Source organism: Nerophis lumbriciformis, linkage group LG38 (genome assembly GCF_033978685.3).
Source record: "Nerophis lumbriciformis linkage group LG38, RoL_Nlum_v2.1, whole genome shotgun sequence".
Taxonomy (NCBI): Eukaryota; Metazoa; Chordata; class Actinopteri; order Syngnathiformes; family Syngnathidae; genus Nerophis; species Nerophis lumbriciformis.
Genome location: NC_084585.2, coordinates 17381612 through 17395248, shown reverse-complemented (window position 1 = coordinate 17395248; position 13637 = coordinate 17381612). Strand labels below are relative to the sequence as shown.

Sequence of the window (13637 nt, the reverse complement as noted above, 5' to 3'; positions counted from 1 at the left end):
AGCTTCTCAATATTGTTCACTTAAAGGATCAAGAGATGAAAAGATCCGTGCCAAACTCCAACCCCTGTTTTATTGCTTATTCAAAAAAGATTCAATTATTTATGGCTTTTGTACCTCCCAGCATTGTGTCCTCGCACAAACACAACAGTGATGTATCTCCTCAATGCTGCAATAACATGCAAAGCCATGGGCATTAATTATAAACACATCTAATAGGGAACACTTGTGTCATGTCTGCAAGTTAGGAATGTAAAGTTACTGAATAACACGATTTGTTTTGGTAAAACTTAAGTATTATTGCATAGCGAGAAGAGGCTTTGCACACGTAATGGTAGCAGGAGGCAGAGTCCGATGGATATTTAAATACGAGCATCAGGTGCAACTCACAAGACCTTTTCTACCTCCTGAAGATAACGCTGTGACGGACAGGCTGCTGGTAAGAAACTTTGCGTGTGCCATTAAATCAATCATTTGGATGTTTTAATGACAATGCAAAATCCATTCATAATCATCTAAATACTTTTATACGTTCAGATAAAATAGAAGACAAATTGTGATTTTTTTTTAAATATAGCCGTCCATCCATTTTTCTTCCGCTTATCTGAGGTCGGCTCGCGGGGACAGCAGCCTAAGCAGAGAAGGCCAGACTTCCCTCTCCCCAGCCACTTCGTCCAGCTCCTCCCGGGGGATCCCGAGGCGTTCCCAGGCCAGCCGGGAGACATTGTCTTCCCAACGTGTCCTGGGTCTTCCCCGAGGCCTCCTACCGGTCGGACGCGCCCTAAACACCTCCCTGGGGAGGCGTTCGGGTGGCATCCTGACCAGATGCCCGAAACACCTCATCTGGCTCCTCTCGATGTGGAGAAATAAATATAATAGAAATATAAAATATCATATATTAAAATTTTAAATAAACATTTTATTAATTTCATTAAAATTTTAACATATTTTTAATATAGTTAGATACAAATGTGTATTATTTTGCTGCTTGTAGGTCAATGCAGAAAGGAAATCACATGTCGCAAAGTAGGAACCATTTTTTCTTTAGGGTCACCGGAAGTTGTATCATCGGAGTTAACACACAGCAACCCGTGAGGACCATACTAATAGATATGTAGTAAGGGGGGCATATTATTAGGTCATATCAAAATTAGCGATAATTTGTGCTAAATGTACGCCAAAGGACGATACATTTAGCAAGATATACAATTAAAAATGATAAAGACAATATTTTATGATCCAAAATAGCGCGTATTGAGCGCTCTATTTATCTTCAAAACCGTGACACCCCTGATCGTTGCATCGCCATTAAAGGTTTGGTCAATGAACAACGTTGCTCAGCTCTTCATCTTCTCCTGCCGCGGTCTCACCCTCAGCGAGACCATACCGTTAAAGAATCGCCAACATGGACTAAAAAAAAACAAGTATGACGGCATTTTCTCTCATGGCAGGACGGTGGAGAAGTCATTTATCAGTTGGTGAGTAGAAGCAACCCAACCGGTCAAAAACGAGGAAACTACACTTTGAGCTAACTCAGCATATTTGCTAAACAAGAGAAGGTCGGTTAAATTCAACCGAATATAGTTAAGAATATTAATATATGTGGTGGATTACACCCACAGTTTAAAATTGTTTGGTTTGAATCGAATTTTACTATTTACTTAATTTCAAATACCCTTAAAACGCAGATGATGCGTCCATGGACTGTTAATGATTAACATAGTGCTTCCATTCAAATTGCAATAAAGGGTTTGCACATTTTTTCATTGACATTCACTAAAACCTGTAATATTCCCGTCACTATCACAACAAGATGTTTTTTACAATTTAAATACTGCCTATTGATATCAAGGGAAAATCAGAGCAGTCGTTGTGTAAGGGTCGTATTTTTTTTTTTATTGCAGACTGAGCAAAGGTGAGCATATTTATTATACATATATACTTCTCTTGTCAACTGCCTGGGTTGATTGCTGCAGCTTACATTCAGGTAGGGAGCTACAGAAAAATAAATATTCAATCTCAGCAACATAATGAAACATGGACATTTCTAAATTGGACTTCAAACAATGCGCAAAACAGTTATTTGTTTTTTCCTCAAATATATTGATAATTGTAGTTTCATATGTTCCTTATCCCTGTTGCTCGCTCGTTGATTTTGAGTGGCTCACCAAAAGGTACAAAAATATCTAATGGGTTAATTTGGTTCTAAAAAAACTTCAAGCTATATATACTGTGTATATATATATATATATATATATATATATATATATATATATATATATATATATATATATGTCTTAATAAGGTTATCCAAAAAATAGTGCTCGATACCGTAGTAGAGCGCAATATATTATTATAAATCTCCTGACGATTGAGGGTACCCCCCTCATGAAACAGGCCTGTAGAGATGAAATAGTCTTGTGATTTTTTTCCCCACACATACATATATATATATATATATATATATATATATATATATATATATATATATATATATTATTTTAAAATAAATTAGAAATGGTCTCATCTGAAACAATTTCCATTTCTCCAATGAAAATAAATTGAGGGACTATTGTTTTTAATCATTTTCCAATATTTTATTATTAATTTGAAGTCATTATTCCAATGGGAACATTTGAGTTTTACTCTAAAATATCGACTTTTGTGTATAAAATAATAGCTTGCAATATAAAAGATATTGATAACCATCTCCAGGTCGTTGTCTTTCACAAATAAGCCAAATTGGATCTCCTCCACATCTCTACACCTTTGTCTCTCAGCCTAATTGTGATCTCCTCCCAAAACAAATGCACAGTATCACATTCCACAAAAAAATGATTCACATCCTCTACAGCTCCACATAAATAACAGCTATCAACCGCTATGCCAAATTTTTGATTCAGAAAATCATTTGTAGGGTCCATTAAAATGTTTTAATTGTATTTCTTTAATTTTGGGAAGAATTGGATATGCAATATATCTTGTCCTTATTTTTGTTATTTCTCCTAGCCTCATATATTTGTTTGAACATTTATTATCACTAAAAATAACATTTTCAATATAAAGGTTTCTCAGACAAGGAGTCGTGTTTGAATATAACACATTCTGAGTCATAATAGATTTTACCAATCAATCAAAGTTTAATTATATAGCCCTTAATCTCAAAGGGCTGCACAAGCCACAACGACATCCTCGGCTCAGATCACACATTTTAAAGGTAGAGGTATTGCTTTGGTGATCTTCTGAAACTGATTTTTTTGTACAAAATTGATGTTTTTAACAAACCTTTTCATACGTTAACAAAATTCCACAACTGTCCATACAATGTCTGACATCCCAAATTCCTATAGAGTTGTATTATTGTATATATATATGAATGTAACAGTTATTCCATATAGGTGTATTGTGTGGAGAAGAATTGTGTTTAAACAATAATTTCCAGTAAAGTTGGTTCTGTTGGTGGAAATCAGACAGTGTGACTGGTAATGAATTTACATGAAAGTCACAACGCAACAGAAAATGTATATCTCCCAATCTGGAACATGGCATTTGAAAATATAGACCATATTGAATGTGAATTAACAAGGAAATTGTTTAGCCATTTCAACTTTAAGACTCCATTCATTACACTAAAGTCAATCATATTTAAACCACCCTCTTCAACACCTTGGTCTAAAGCTACAGAACTATTATTATCAGTGTATAACATTTGAATTGTAACAACACATTTACAACAAATATTTCAACGTTTGTAGAATAAACAGATATTCAACACAGTCAAATGCTTTATAAAAGTCTAAAAACAACATGAGACTTATGCTATTGATGATATCTTTATAGTCCACTAAGTCTAATACCAGCCCGATGTTGTTGTGTTTAGAACGTCCTTTTAGGAAACCTGACTGTTTCCTCAATAACACTTGAAATCCCTTTTTTTTAATCTGAAAGCAATATCGCCTGAAATAATTTCATGACATGTATTGAGTAAAGTGATTGTTTTTATATTATTGAGAATTCTCAATCGGGATTTTTTATTTTTTTGTCCTGTCCAGTCGCTGTGGAAAACCATATAGTTGATGTAGATGCCCATATCTGCTGTACAGATTTACTTTACAAAAGGGAAGTGTGGGATACTTCTCTTGTTGCCTTATTTGTATTAATATTTGGCACAGCCAGACTGGAGCAAGAGGGGACAGAAAGAGAAAAAAAAGGAAGACAGAGGGGGGAAAAGCGGGGACAAGAGGGGCATAAGCCAGAGAGACAACCGCAACAATAACAATCACAACAACACAACAGCATCAGCAAATACGATATGTACAAATATGATACAAATAGTGATAACAAAGAACAAATAGCGCCTGAAAAAATGTCATAATCAATATTTTTGAGTAAAGTGATTGGTTTTATATTATTGAGGATTCTCTTATCCTTGCCAGTTTTAGGCATGAAGGTAATTAGACCTTGCTTCATGTTTGTACTTAATTCTTGTTCTTATGCATACACATTGATAATGCTTTGTATACAATGTGCCTTAAATCCTTCCAAAATAATTGGTGAAATGTATCAGTTAGTCCGTCAGTGCTTGTGGACATTTAAGTTCTGCCTCACATAAGACTTTGAAAAAGTCGTCTATTTGTGGTATAAATGTTTGCATTTTCTGAAAAAAGGTATTCATGTAGTCTATTCTAAGGAGCACGTGAAGAGTACAACTTGGAATAAAAGGAGAAAATCTCTTTTTGGATGCTTTTCGCGTTTTTGTATTATTTTCCATTTATTAATAAACTATTTATAGAATTTTCTGTTGTCTACTCTTCTCCAGACTACTGAAGTAGGAATATTTTTTCTCCTTCCTCAGTCCATTTAGCACGTGACTTTATGAAGGCCCCTTTTGCTTTTTCCAGATAAGGTTTATCCATCTTACATTGTTGTTTTATGAATTTGTTACTGTTACTTTTAAGTATTAACACCAATATCAATGCACACTTTGCTTACTTCCTGGATACAATTACATTCATAACTCCTTTTCTTTTTCTTAAATTCTTTACTGAATGTAATACTAAATTCCCTGAATTTTAAATTGATTGTTTGAATTCCCGTTTGATATAATCTATAATTTCAATCATCATCTTCAATATAATTATGTTTTTAATTTTATTGCAATAATCCTCATTTTCTAACAAACTGGTGATACATTTCCAGTAGCTTTTATACTCTTGTCTTTAACGGTAGGCCCTATTGTTAAAGTAATAAAGCCGTGGTTGGTCAAGGGCTGAAAGTATTTTCCTCTGGTTTATAAGTAAACATCCGTTAAAGCAAACCGATGATTCAGAATGATTAGTTCCAGTGTAGACAAGGATGTCAATGTCGTTGTGGTTGTCGTCTATCGTATCTATCTAGTCCAGTGTTTTTTCAACCACAGTGCTGCGGCACACTAGTGTGCCGTGAGATACAGTTTGGTGTGCCGTAGGAGATTATGTAGTTTCACATATTTGGGTTAACAATATTTTTTGCAAACCAGTAATTATAATCCGCAAATAATGTGCCATTGTTGAGTGTCGGTGCTGTCTTGAACTCGGCAGAGTAACCATGTTATTCTCTTCCATATCAGTAGGTGGTAGGCGGTAGCTAATTGCTTTGTAGATGTCGGGAACACGTCGTGCGAGACGACGATGGTTTGTCGTGATCACAATATGCAAAACGACAGCGGGAGGCAGCGTGCAGGTAAAAATGTATCTAATGCTTAAACCAAAAATAAACAAAAGGCGAGTGCCGCTAAGAAAAAGCATTGAAGCTTAGGGGAAGGCTATGCGAAACAAAACTAAAACTGAACTGGTTGCAAAGTAAACAAAAACAGAATGCTTTACAACAGCAAAGACTTACAGCGTCTGGAGTATATCCGAACATGACATGACAATCAACAATGTCCCCGCAAAGAAGGATAGCGACAACTTAAATAGCCTTGATTGCTAAAACAAAGCAGGTGCAGAGAATAGCACTCAAGGAAGACATGAAACTGCTACAGAAAAATACCAACAAAACAGGAAAAGCCACCAAAATAGGAGCGCCAGACAAGAACTAAAACACTACACACAGGAAGACACCAAAAAACTCCAAATAAGTCACAGCGTGATGTGACGGGTTGTGACAGTACACCTACTTTGAGACAAGAGTTATAATGATGCATGCTTGGTTATTGTTTGAATTCATATCCAACACTTGCGAGAACAACTTTTTATTGTCAATATCGACTGCTGAGTTTCATTTTTTAATGTTTTCTGCTGGTGGTGTGCCTCCGGATCTTTTCAATGAAAAAAATGTGCCTTGGCTCAAAAAAGGTTGAAAAATACTGATCTAGTCAACAACAGCTGCAGTTGCTCCTTCTGAAGACTCTGTGTTTTGGAAGACAATTACAAGTCTGGCGCCACAGAAGAACTATAAATCAAATAAGACGCCGTCAGAGTTACGTGACGTGAGCGTAAACACCAGGCTTTGAGCTAGCTCGAGCTAGCTTGCTTCTCCAGTAAATAAGCAGTGTCACCGGTTCGTGAGTTTATCAGTTACCCATAACGGTTTTAAAATAATTTATTATGAAGCGGTAATACTAACCGTGGGAAGTTTCACCGCGGTTTATCATTACGATCCTACTCAGGACTAACCCCTGCACATCGATGTAGTAGTACAGCAACACTATGCGCTGCGGCAGTCGTCCTTAAGTTTTAATCGACCCAAAACAAAAATAAAAGTTTAATTAAATAATATCGATATAAAATTGAATGCGATATTGTCATATCGATATTTTCCCCCGACCCTTAGCACAGGAACAATAACTGACTTTCATGATCGATAAGCACCTTTCAACCCGGCCAATAAAGTCAGGCAACAGAATAAAAGCATACTAGTATAATAACAGGGTTGCAGCTAACTCACATGTGTAACAATGGCAGCAGATGGAACTTGTCCTGTAAAAGACAAGTTCATTAATTTCTGTCGAAATGTGAAGCCAATAACAGAATCCCTGCATTACTGGAGAACCCAACCCTAAAAGAACAAAATGAGTGGTATGGTTGGTTGCATAATGATTGTTTTGTTGGATTGCAGTGTCAAAGGAGCAAAGGTGAGCGTTGGCCATGGCGGCTTTCTTGCTGCACTGCTTGATCCTAACGGCGATAACGACATGGAAAGGTGTGTGCGTGACGCATGCAAAGCAAACAAGATGGCCTCTATATTCCCAGACGCCCGTTCTTCTTGTCTGGAATGCCCCCACGCAGGACTGCGCCCCGCGCCATGGCGTCACTTTACCTTTGGAGCAGTTTCACATTGTGGCCTCACCCAACGAGGGCTTCACCCGGCAAAATCTCACCATATTCTACAAGGAGCGCCTCGGTTTGTACCCCTACTACGAGCAGGACGAAACCGCAGTCAACGGGGGCCTCCCGCAACTCGCCAGCATCACCCAACACTACGAAAAGATGCCGGGAGGAGTGCAGAAGTACATACGTGAGCCTAAGGCCAAAGGTTTGGCTGTCATCGACTGGGAGGAGTGGCGGCCATTGTGGATCAGGAATTGGGATTCTAAAGACATCTATCGCAGTCAGTCCCGGAAGATGGTGCTGAAGAAGAACCCGACATGGAGCCAGGAGCAAGTTGCAAAGGTGGCCCAGCAGGAGTTTGAGCTGTCTGCTCAGAAATTCATGCTGGAAACTCTGAAGCTGGCGAAGAACCTGAGGCCCAATCAGCTGTGGGGCTTCTACTTGTTTCCTGATTGCTACAACCACGACTACAGGAGTGGCCTGAAGAACTACACGGGCCGCTGCCCTGCACTGGAGATGGCCCGCAACGACCAGCTCAACTGGTTGTGGATGGAGTGCACGGCGCTCTTCCCGTCCATCTACATGGGATCTGTGCTGAATTCCACTCAGCATGGCCGCCTCTTTGTGCGCAACAGGGTGAAGGAGGCTATGCGCCTGGCGTCTGTTGGCGATGGATTAGCACGCCCTGTTTTTGTCTACACCCGACCCACGTACCTGAACCAGATGACCCTCCTCACTGAGGTTAGTTGGAGCACCTAATTACCTAATGTCCAATTTGACTTCACAAGCACGGAGTACAACCGGCAACCATTAGAGCAGTGTTTTTCAACCACCGTGCCAGATACAGTCTGGTGTGCTGTGGGAGAAATTCTAATTTCACCTATTTGGGTTAAAAATATTTTTTGCAAACCGGTAATTATAGTCTGCAAATTATGTGTTGTTGTTGAGTGTCGGTGCTGTCTAGAGCTTGGCAAAGTAACCGTGTAATACTCTTCCATATCAGTAGATGGCAGCCGGTAGCTATTTACTTTGTAGATGTCGGAAACAGCGGGAGGCAGCGTGCAGGTAAAAAGGTATCTAATGCTTAAACCAAAAATAAACAAAAGGTGAGTGCCCCTAAGACAAGGCATTGAAGCTTAGGGATGGCTATGCTGAACGAAACTAAAACTGAACTGGCTACAAAGTAAACAAAAACAGACTCCTGGACGACAGCAAAGACTTACTGTGGAGCAAAGACGGCGTCCACAAAGTACATCCGAACATGACATGACAATCAACAATGTTCCCACAAGGATAAAAACAACTGAAATATTCTTGATTGCTAAAACAAAGTAGATGCGGGAAATATCGCTCAAAGGAAGACATGAAACTGCTACAGGGAAATACCAAAAAAAAGAGAAAAGGCCACCAAAAAAAAAACACTACACACAGGTTATGGTTTAAAGTCATACCCAAAAAATGTGCCTTGGCTCAAAAAAGGTTGAAAAACACTGCATTAGGGGCACTGTGGAGCACATTTTAAACACTTTGTCAGATAGCCAGACACATTCAGCAATGTAATATATTTTTAGCAGCTTGTATTTCATGCATTACAATGAAGTACACACCTCACACTTCAGCAGACATGTTTTGTAGTAATTTAATCTTACAGAAAGTAACTCAATAACATAATACAACGCAATATAGTAGAGATGTGTCGAGCGGTGTAAACGTACGTCATCAGCCATTGCCGACTAATGACGATCACAAATGCCGAGCCACACAAATGCTGACAAGCGCCTCGCAGCTAATTGTGTCTCCATACACTGTTTGTAGCCGCTTCCCTGAACTAGTAGTCTCCCTTTATCACGGCAAGTAAACTGCATTCCTCAGTATCTTAAAGGGGAACTGCACTTTTTTGCTCGTTCGCAATTATGTAAGAAAATACAGATATATTTTTTTGTAAACCATTCTAACTCGTAAATAAAAGTCCACTTACAATTGATTTAATGGGAGGTCCTCTATCCCGCTCATTGAGATCTCTAAATAACCATCCAAAAACCGCCAACAATACCCCATTTACATTTCGTGACGTGAAGTTTAACAAAGTGTTATTGTTATATTAAGTGCTAACGCTACTTCTTTGTTTTTAATGTCTATTTTCTATTTTCTGCTGGATCTACTCTCTATTTTATGCTGCTGCTGTCACATATACCTGTACTGTAATATTGTACATGGTCATTGGTATATATTGTATATGATATAGACATAATATAATATATCTGTATATATAATATACTGTACACATATTATGTATATACGGTATTCGTATATATTTTAGATTTTCTATCCCTATATTAGTCTATTTATACCTGCGTTGTCTTTTCCATCCTTACACTTTCCATCATTGTAACTGAGCTACTGTGTTGAACAATTTTCCTTGTGGATCATTAAAGTTTAAAGTTTAACGCAGACACTATAGTGGCGCCGTGATCCCAGAGAGCTAACTAGCTTGTATCACTGTGTTGACATCATCGGCTGGTGAGCTGCCTTTTCACCTCGGTGCTCGTGGAAGTTTATTTTTTAATCATAAATAATGCCTCTTACTTGATAGAATGATGAGGACATAATCCGACAAGTTGTTGAACTTTGGCATCCAATTTAGACCTGGAAATGGTGAGAAAGAGAGAAAAGACGTTCGGTTCCAGACCCCCCATCCCCCTTTTTTAAACCTTCGTGGGAATTATGAGTCATTTTACTTTTAAATGGGAATATATCAACAACCTAACAATCGGCATCTTAGTGACGGCAGACATTATACAGTAAGTGATGTTTTATATTCGTTGACTCTCAAGGGAACGTTGTGATGCGTTTTTGAAATTAATGCACAGCCGTATGCTTGAAATTAGCAAAATATGTAAATATTACGTTATCACAGCATGCATATAAAACCTTGATGGAGGTATTTGGATGTTTTTTCAAGCCCTTTATAGGCGGAATAGAGCAACTCCCATAGGCTCCATTGTAAGCAGACTTTTTGCTTGCATTATTTTACGAGTTAGAATGTATAAAAAAAGAAAAACTTGTGCTTAGCTTACATAAGGATTGTGAATGATAAGCATAATTCCAAACAAGTGCAGTTCTCTCTAAGTATCATTATTTCTGGAGGACGGGGCTGAACAGAAAGCTAAGAGCAGGCATGCAGATAGCTAAGCTAACCTAGCTTGAAACAACACCCCTCATTGTACTATTGACTTTGTTTCAAGCAATTGTATGTAAAAAAGAAAAAAATAAGAATCAGAAACTGGTTTAAATATTGTGTTGATATTGTTAAACTGCCAATAGTACTCATAATAAATACACTTTAAAATGTACAGTTAATACATGTAATTGGTATCGGTATTAGTCTCGGCCGATCTCCCTCATGAGTGATGGGTATCAGAACCGGCAGCATAAAAAACTGATAGTCATTATCTTATTTGAATGAAATCCCTTCTTACCCTTCACATTGCATTCACCGTTTTATTATACCTTGTGAAGGGACAATACTATAGGAAATAAACTTGGATATACTTTGGACTAGTTACTGTACAGCTTGTATAACGGTGTACATGTCTACTAAAATCAAGTCAACACACAAACATTTTCGTCTAAATTTGAGTACACCTCATAAGTGAACATGTCCAAGCTTTACACAGACTACTCTAATGGTTTTGGTAAAATGGTGGCTGCATTGTGAAGGTATGAATTGTTTTCATACTGCATGTAATTATGATATAGTCCACCATACCACATCATTAAACTAGCAAACTTTTAACATTAAGTGTCTAACTTGAAAAATAGAAATCGATTAGTGTGCAATTATTGTTGTACAAGATGAGATACTGACAACCAGTGTTGGGTTAGTTACTGAAAAGCAGTAACTAGTTACAGTTACTAGTTACTTCATTTCAAAAGTAACTCAGTTACTAACTCAGTTACTTACACCAAAAAGTAATGCGTTACTGTGAAAAGTAACTATTTAGTTACTTCTTTTTTCTTTTTTTTTTAAAGCTCCAATTAATGCCCTTTTAGCCTTCATTTCAGTACTGTTATTGCACTGGAGAATAAAACAATCTGTTGATCAACTTGACATGCATTTGCATCACTCAACTCTGCTAAGCCATGTGGTCTACATACAACACACAAAGACAAAGATATGTTACAAAGGCCAATTTGTTTCTGGCCAGAACAAATTGACAAAACTATTTTAAATAGCTGCAACATAACATACATAAGTAACAAACAGCATAATAACAGCATAGATGTAAACCAAGAAAGGCACACACTACATACACAAAGTCTAACCAGGCATTTTCTTCCTCAAGTAATTCTTATACAAAATCATGTCTGAAACCCAGAACACTACACATTTCCCCAGTTTTAGTTTAGAGATACGGAAAGATTGGCCTGGCCCACTAGGATCTCTCTTTATGTTTGTGAACTTTATAGTCTATACATTTAGAGTGATGTGATAATCAAACACTCTAGAAGTCTAGAATGAAAGAGTATATAAGAGAATTGACAGCAACGTTCCCTCTCAGGAGCGCACATGTGCAATTGCGCACTGCTCAAGCGTCCTCTGCGCACGGCAAATCTATGCCATGCACAAAATCAAATAAAAAAATAAGCGCATAACAATTTTCGACACGACACGGACACGACAGAGAAAACCGTTTTCGTCATCATTGTTCAAATATTGTAACGTCTGTCGAGACGCTTTGAGGACATGAATTCCATCCATCACTTTACTGAGCAAAACTCTTTACTGTCGGCCATAAACACATCACCAAAACATTAGTAAAAAAAAATTATATCTAGCAAAACTGGTCATTTTCTGCAGTACAAACCAGACCAAAAGCAACTTTGTTATATCAACAGCAGCCGCTCGCTCTCTCACGTGCGCCAACACTTGCACATATGGCACTTAGCCAGTGATGCGTTTACAGCCACACAAAAAGTCGGACAACTCCAACACCACACATAAAGTGTCATTCCAGGTCGTTACACTATGATTTACCAATCAAATGTGTGCTTATTCTAGTGTCATTTATTAGGAATCTTAATTTATAAATATTAATCATTAAATGCTGTTAGTATATTAAATAAATACTAATAAAAATATATTTTTTACAAACAGGAAGTTGCAGGAATGTACAAATGATCCCCTGCTTACATCTCATTGTGCAACATGTGAATGTTTTAATGGGAACTAAATGCAATGTCTGAAAGGGGTACAAATTATTTCCAAAGCAGGACCTCCACCCAGACAAACAATACAAGTACACAGTTCATGAAAAAATATATTTTTTGTTATTGTCATTATAAGTGGGCCTAAACACTTATATTAGAAATGGAAATGACTGCTGTCATTTGATTATAATAATAAGAGAATGTTGTCTGTCTATCTGTGTTGGCCCTGTCATGAGGTGGGGACTTGTCCAGGGTGTACCCTGCCTTCCGCCCGAATGCAGCTGAGATAGGCTCCAGCGACCCCGAAAGGGACAAGCGGTAGAAAATGGATGGATGGATGGAGATGTAAGTTGTTATTTAGTGAGGTTTGGGACAGGTGTGCTGCTGGTGTAGCCACAGTGTGCACGTGTGATGTTGCTCACATGGACTCCACTCAATGCTCAGGGACTTTTTGCATTTGCTCACACATGAACAATTAGAAGGGAACATTGATTGACAGAGTGTGTACCTTCAGCGGTGAATGGTGGTGGTGGTGGAGGTGAAGTGGCATCAGAGTCTCTGTCTCTCTTTACTAGCTTCGTCGAAGCATGTTGCTATGTAGCTTGTTTCAGCAGATTTGAATTGCTGTTTTGGGCAGTAGATGGCATCTTTGATCCAAAGCACAATTTACATTTAACTAAAATGTTATTTTCTTTGTGCTTGACAAAAGAAAAGTAGTGAAAATATCTCCATGTTAGCAAACTCGACTTCTGGCTCCGCCATGATCAGACACGCCCCCCCCCTCGCTCCCCACACTCACACTCAGACACACCCACACAGAGCGCATGTCTCTCTCTCTTCTCCGGCTTGTGAGACAAGAAGAATCAGAACGATGACACAGCAGCGCTCCGATAAAACACACTTTATACTACATAAAAAGTAACGTAAAATAACGCAGTAACGCATCATGTAGTAACGGTAACTGAGTTACTGAATATAAAAAAATAACGCGTTAGATTACTAGTTACCGCCGAAACTAACGGCGTTACAGTAACGCGTTACTTTGTAACGCGTTAGTCCCAACACTGCTGACAACAGGTGTTCTATGGTTATCACAATTCCTCTTTGTGTCATCACTGG

General features: G+C 38.1%; 1 protein-coding gene across 4 annotated transcripts in view; it reads left to right on the top strand.

Moving 5' to 3' along the window:
• The first annotated feature begins 399 nt into the window (after nucleotides 1-399).
• The window catches only part of hyal2b (hyaluronidase 2b), a 54767-nt gene continuing 41529 nt past the window's right edge, over nucleotides 400-13637 (top strand). For 2 of the 4 annotated variants that reach the window (XM_061932699.2, XM_061932696.2), the window contains exons 1-2: nucleotides 1167-1475; nucleotides 7096-8048. In XM_061932699.2, the coding sequence (XP_061788683.2) occupies nucleotides 7125-8048 (924 nt within the window). In that variant the 5' untranslated portion in view covers nucleotides 1167-1475; nucleotides 7096-7124. Of the gene's footprint in view, nucleotides 437-1165; nucleotides 1476-7095; nucleotides 8049-13637 lie in introns of those variants that run through there. The other 2 variants (XM_061932697.2, XM_061932698.2) reach the window with 2 other exon arrangements.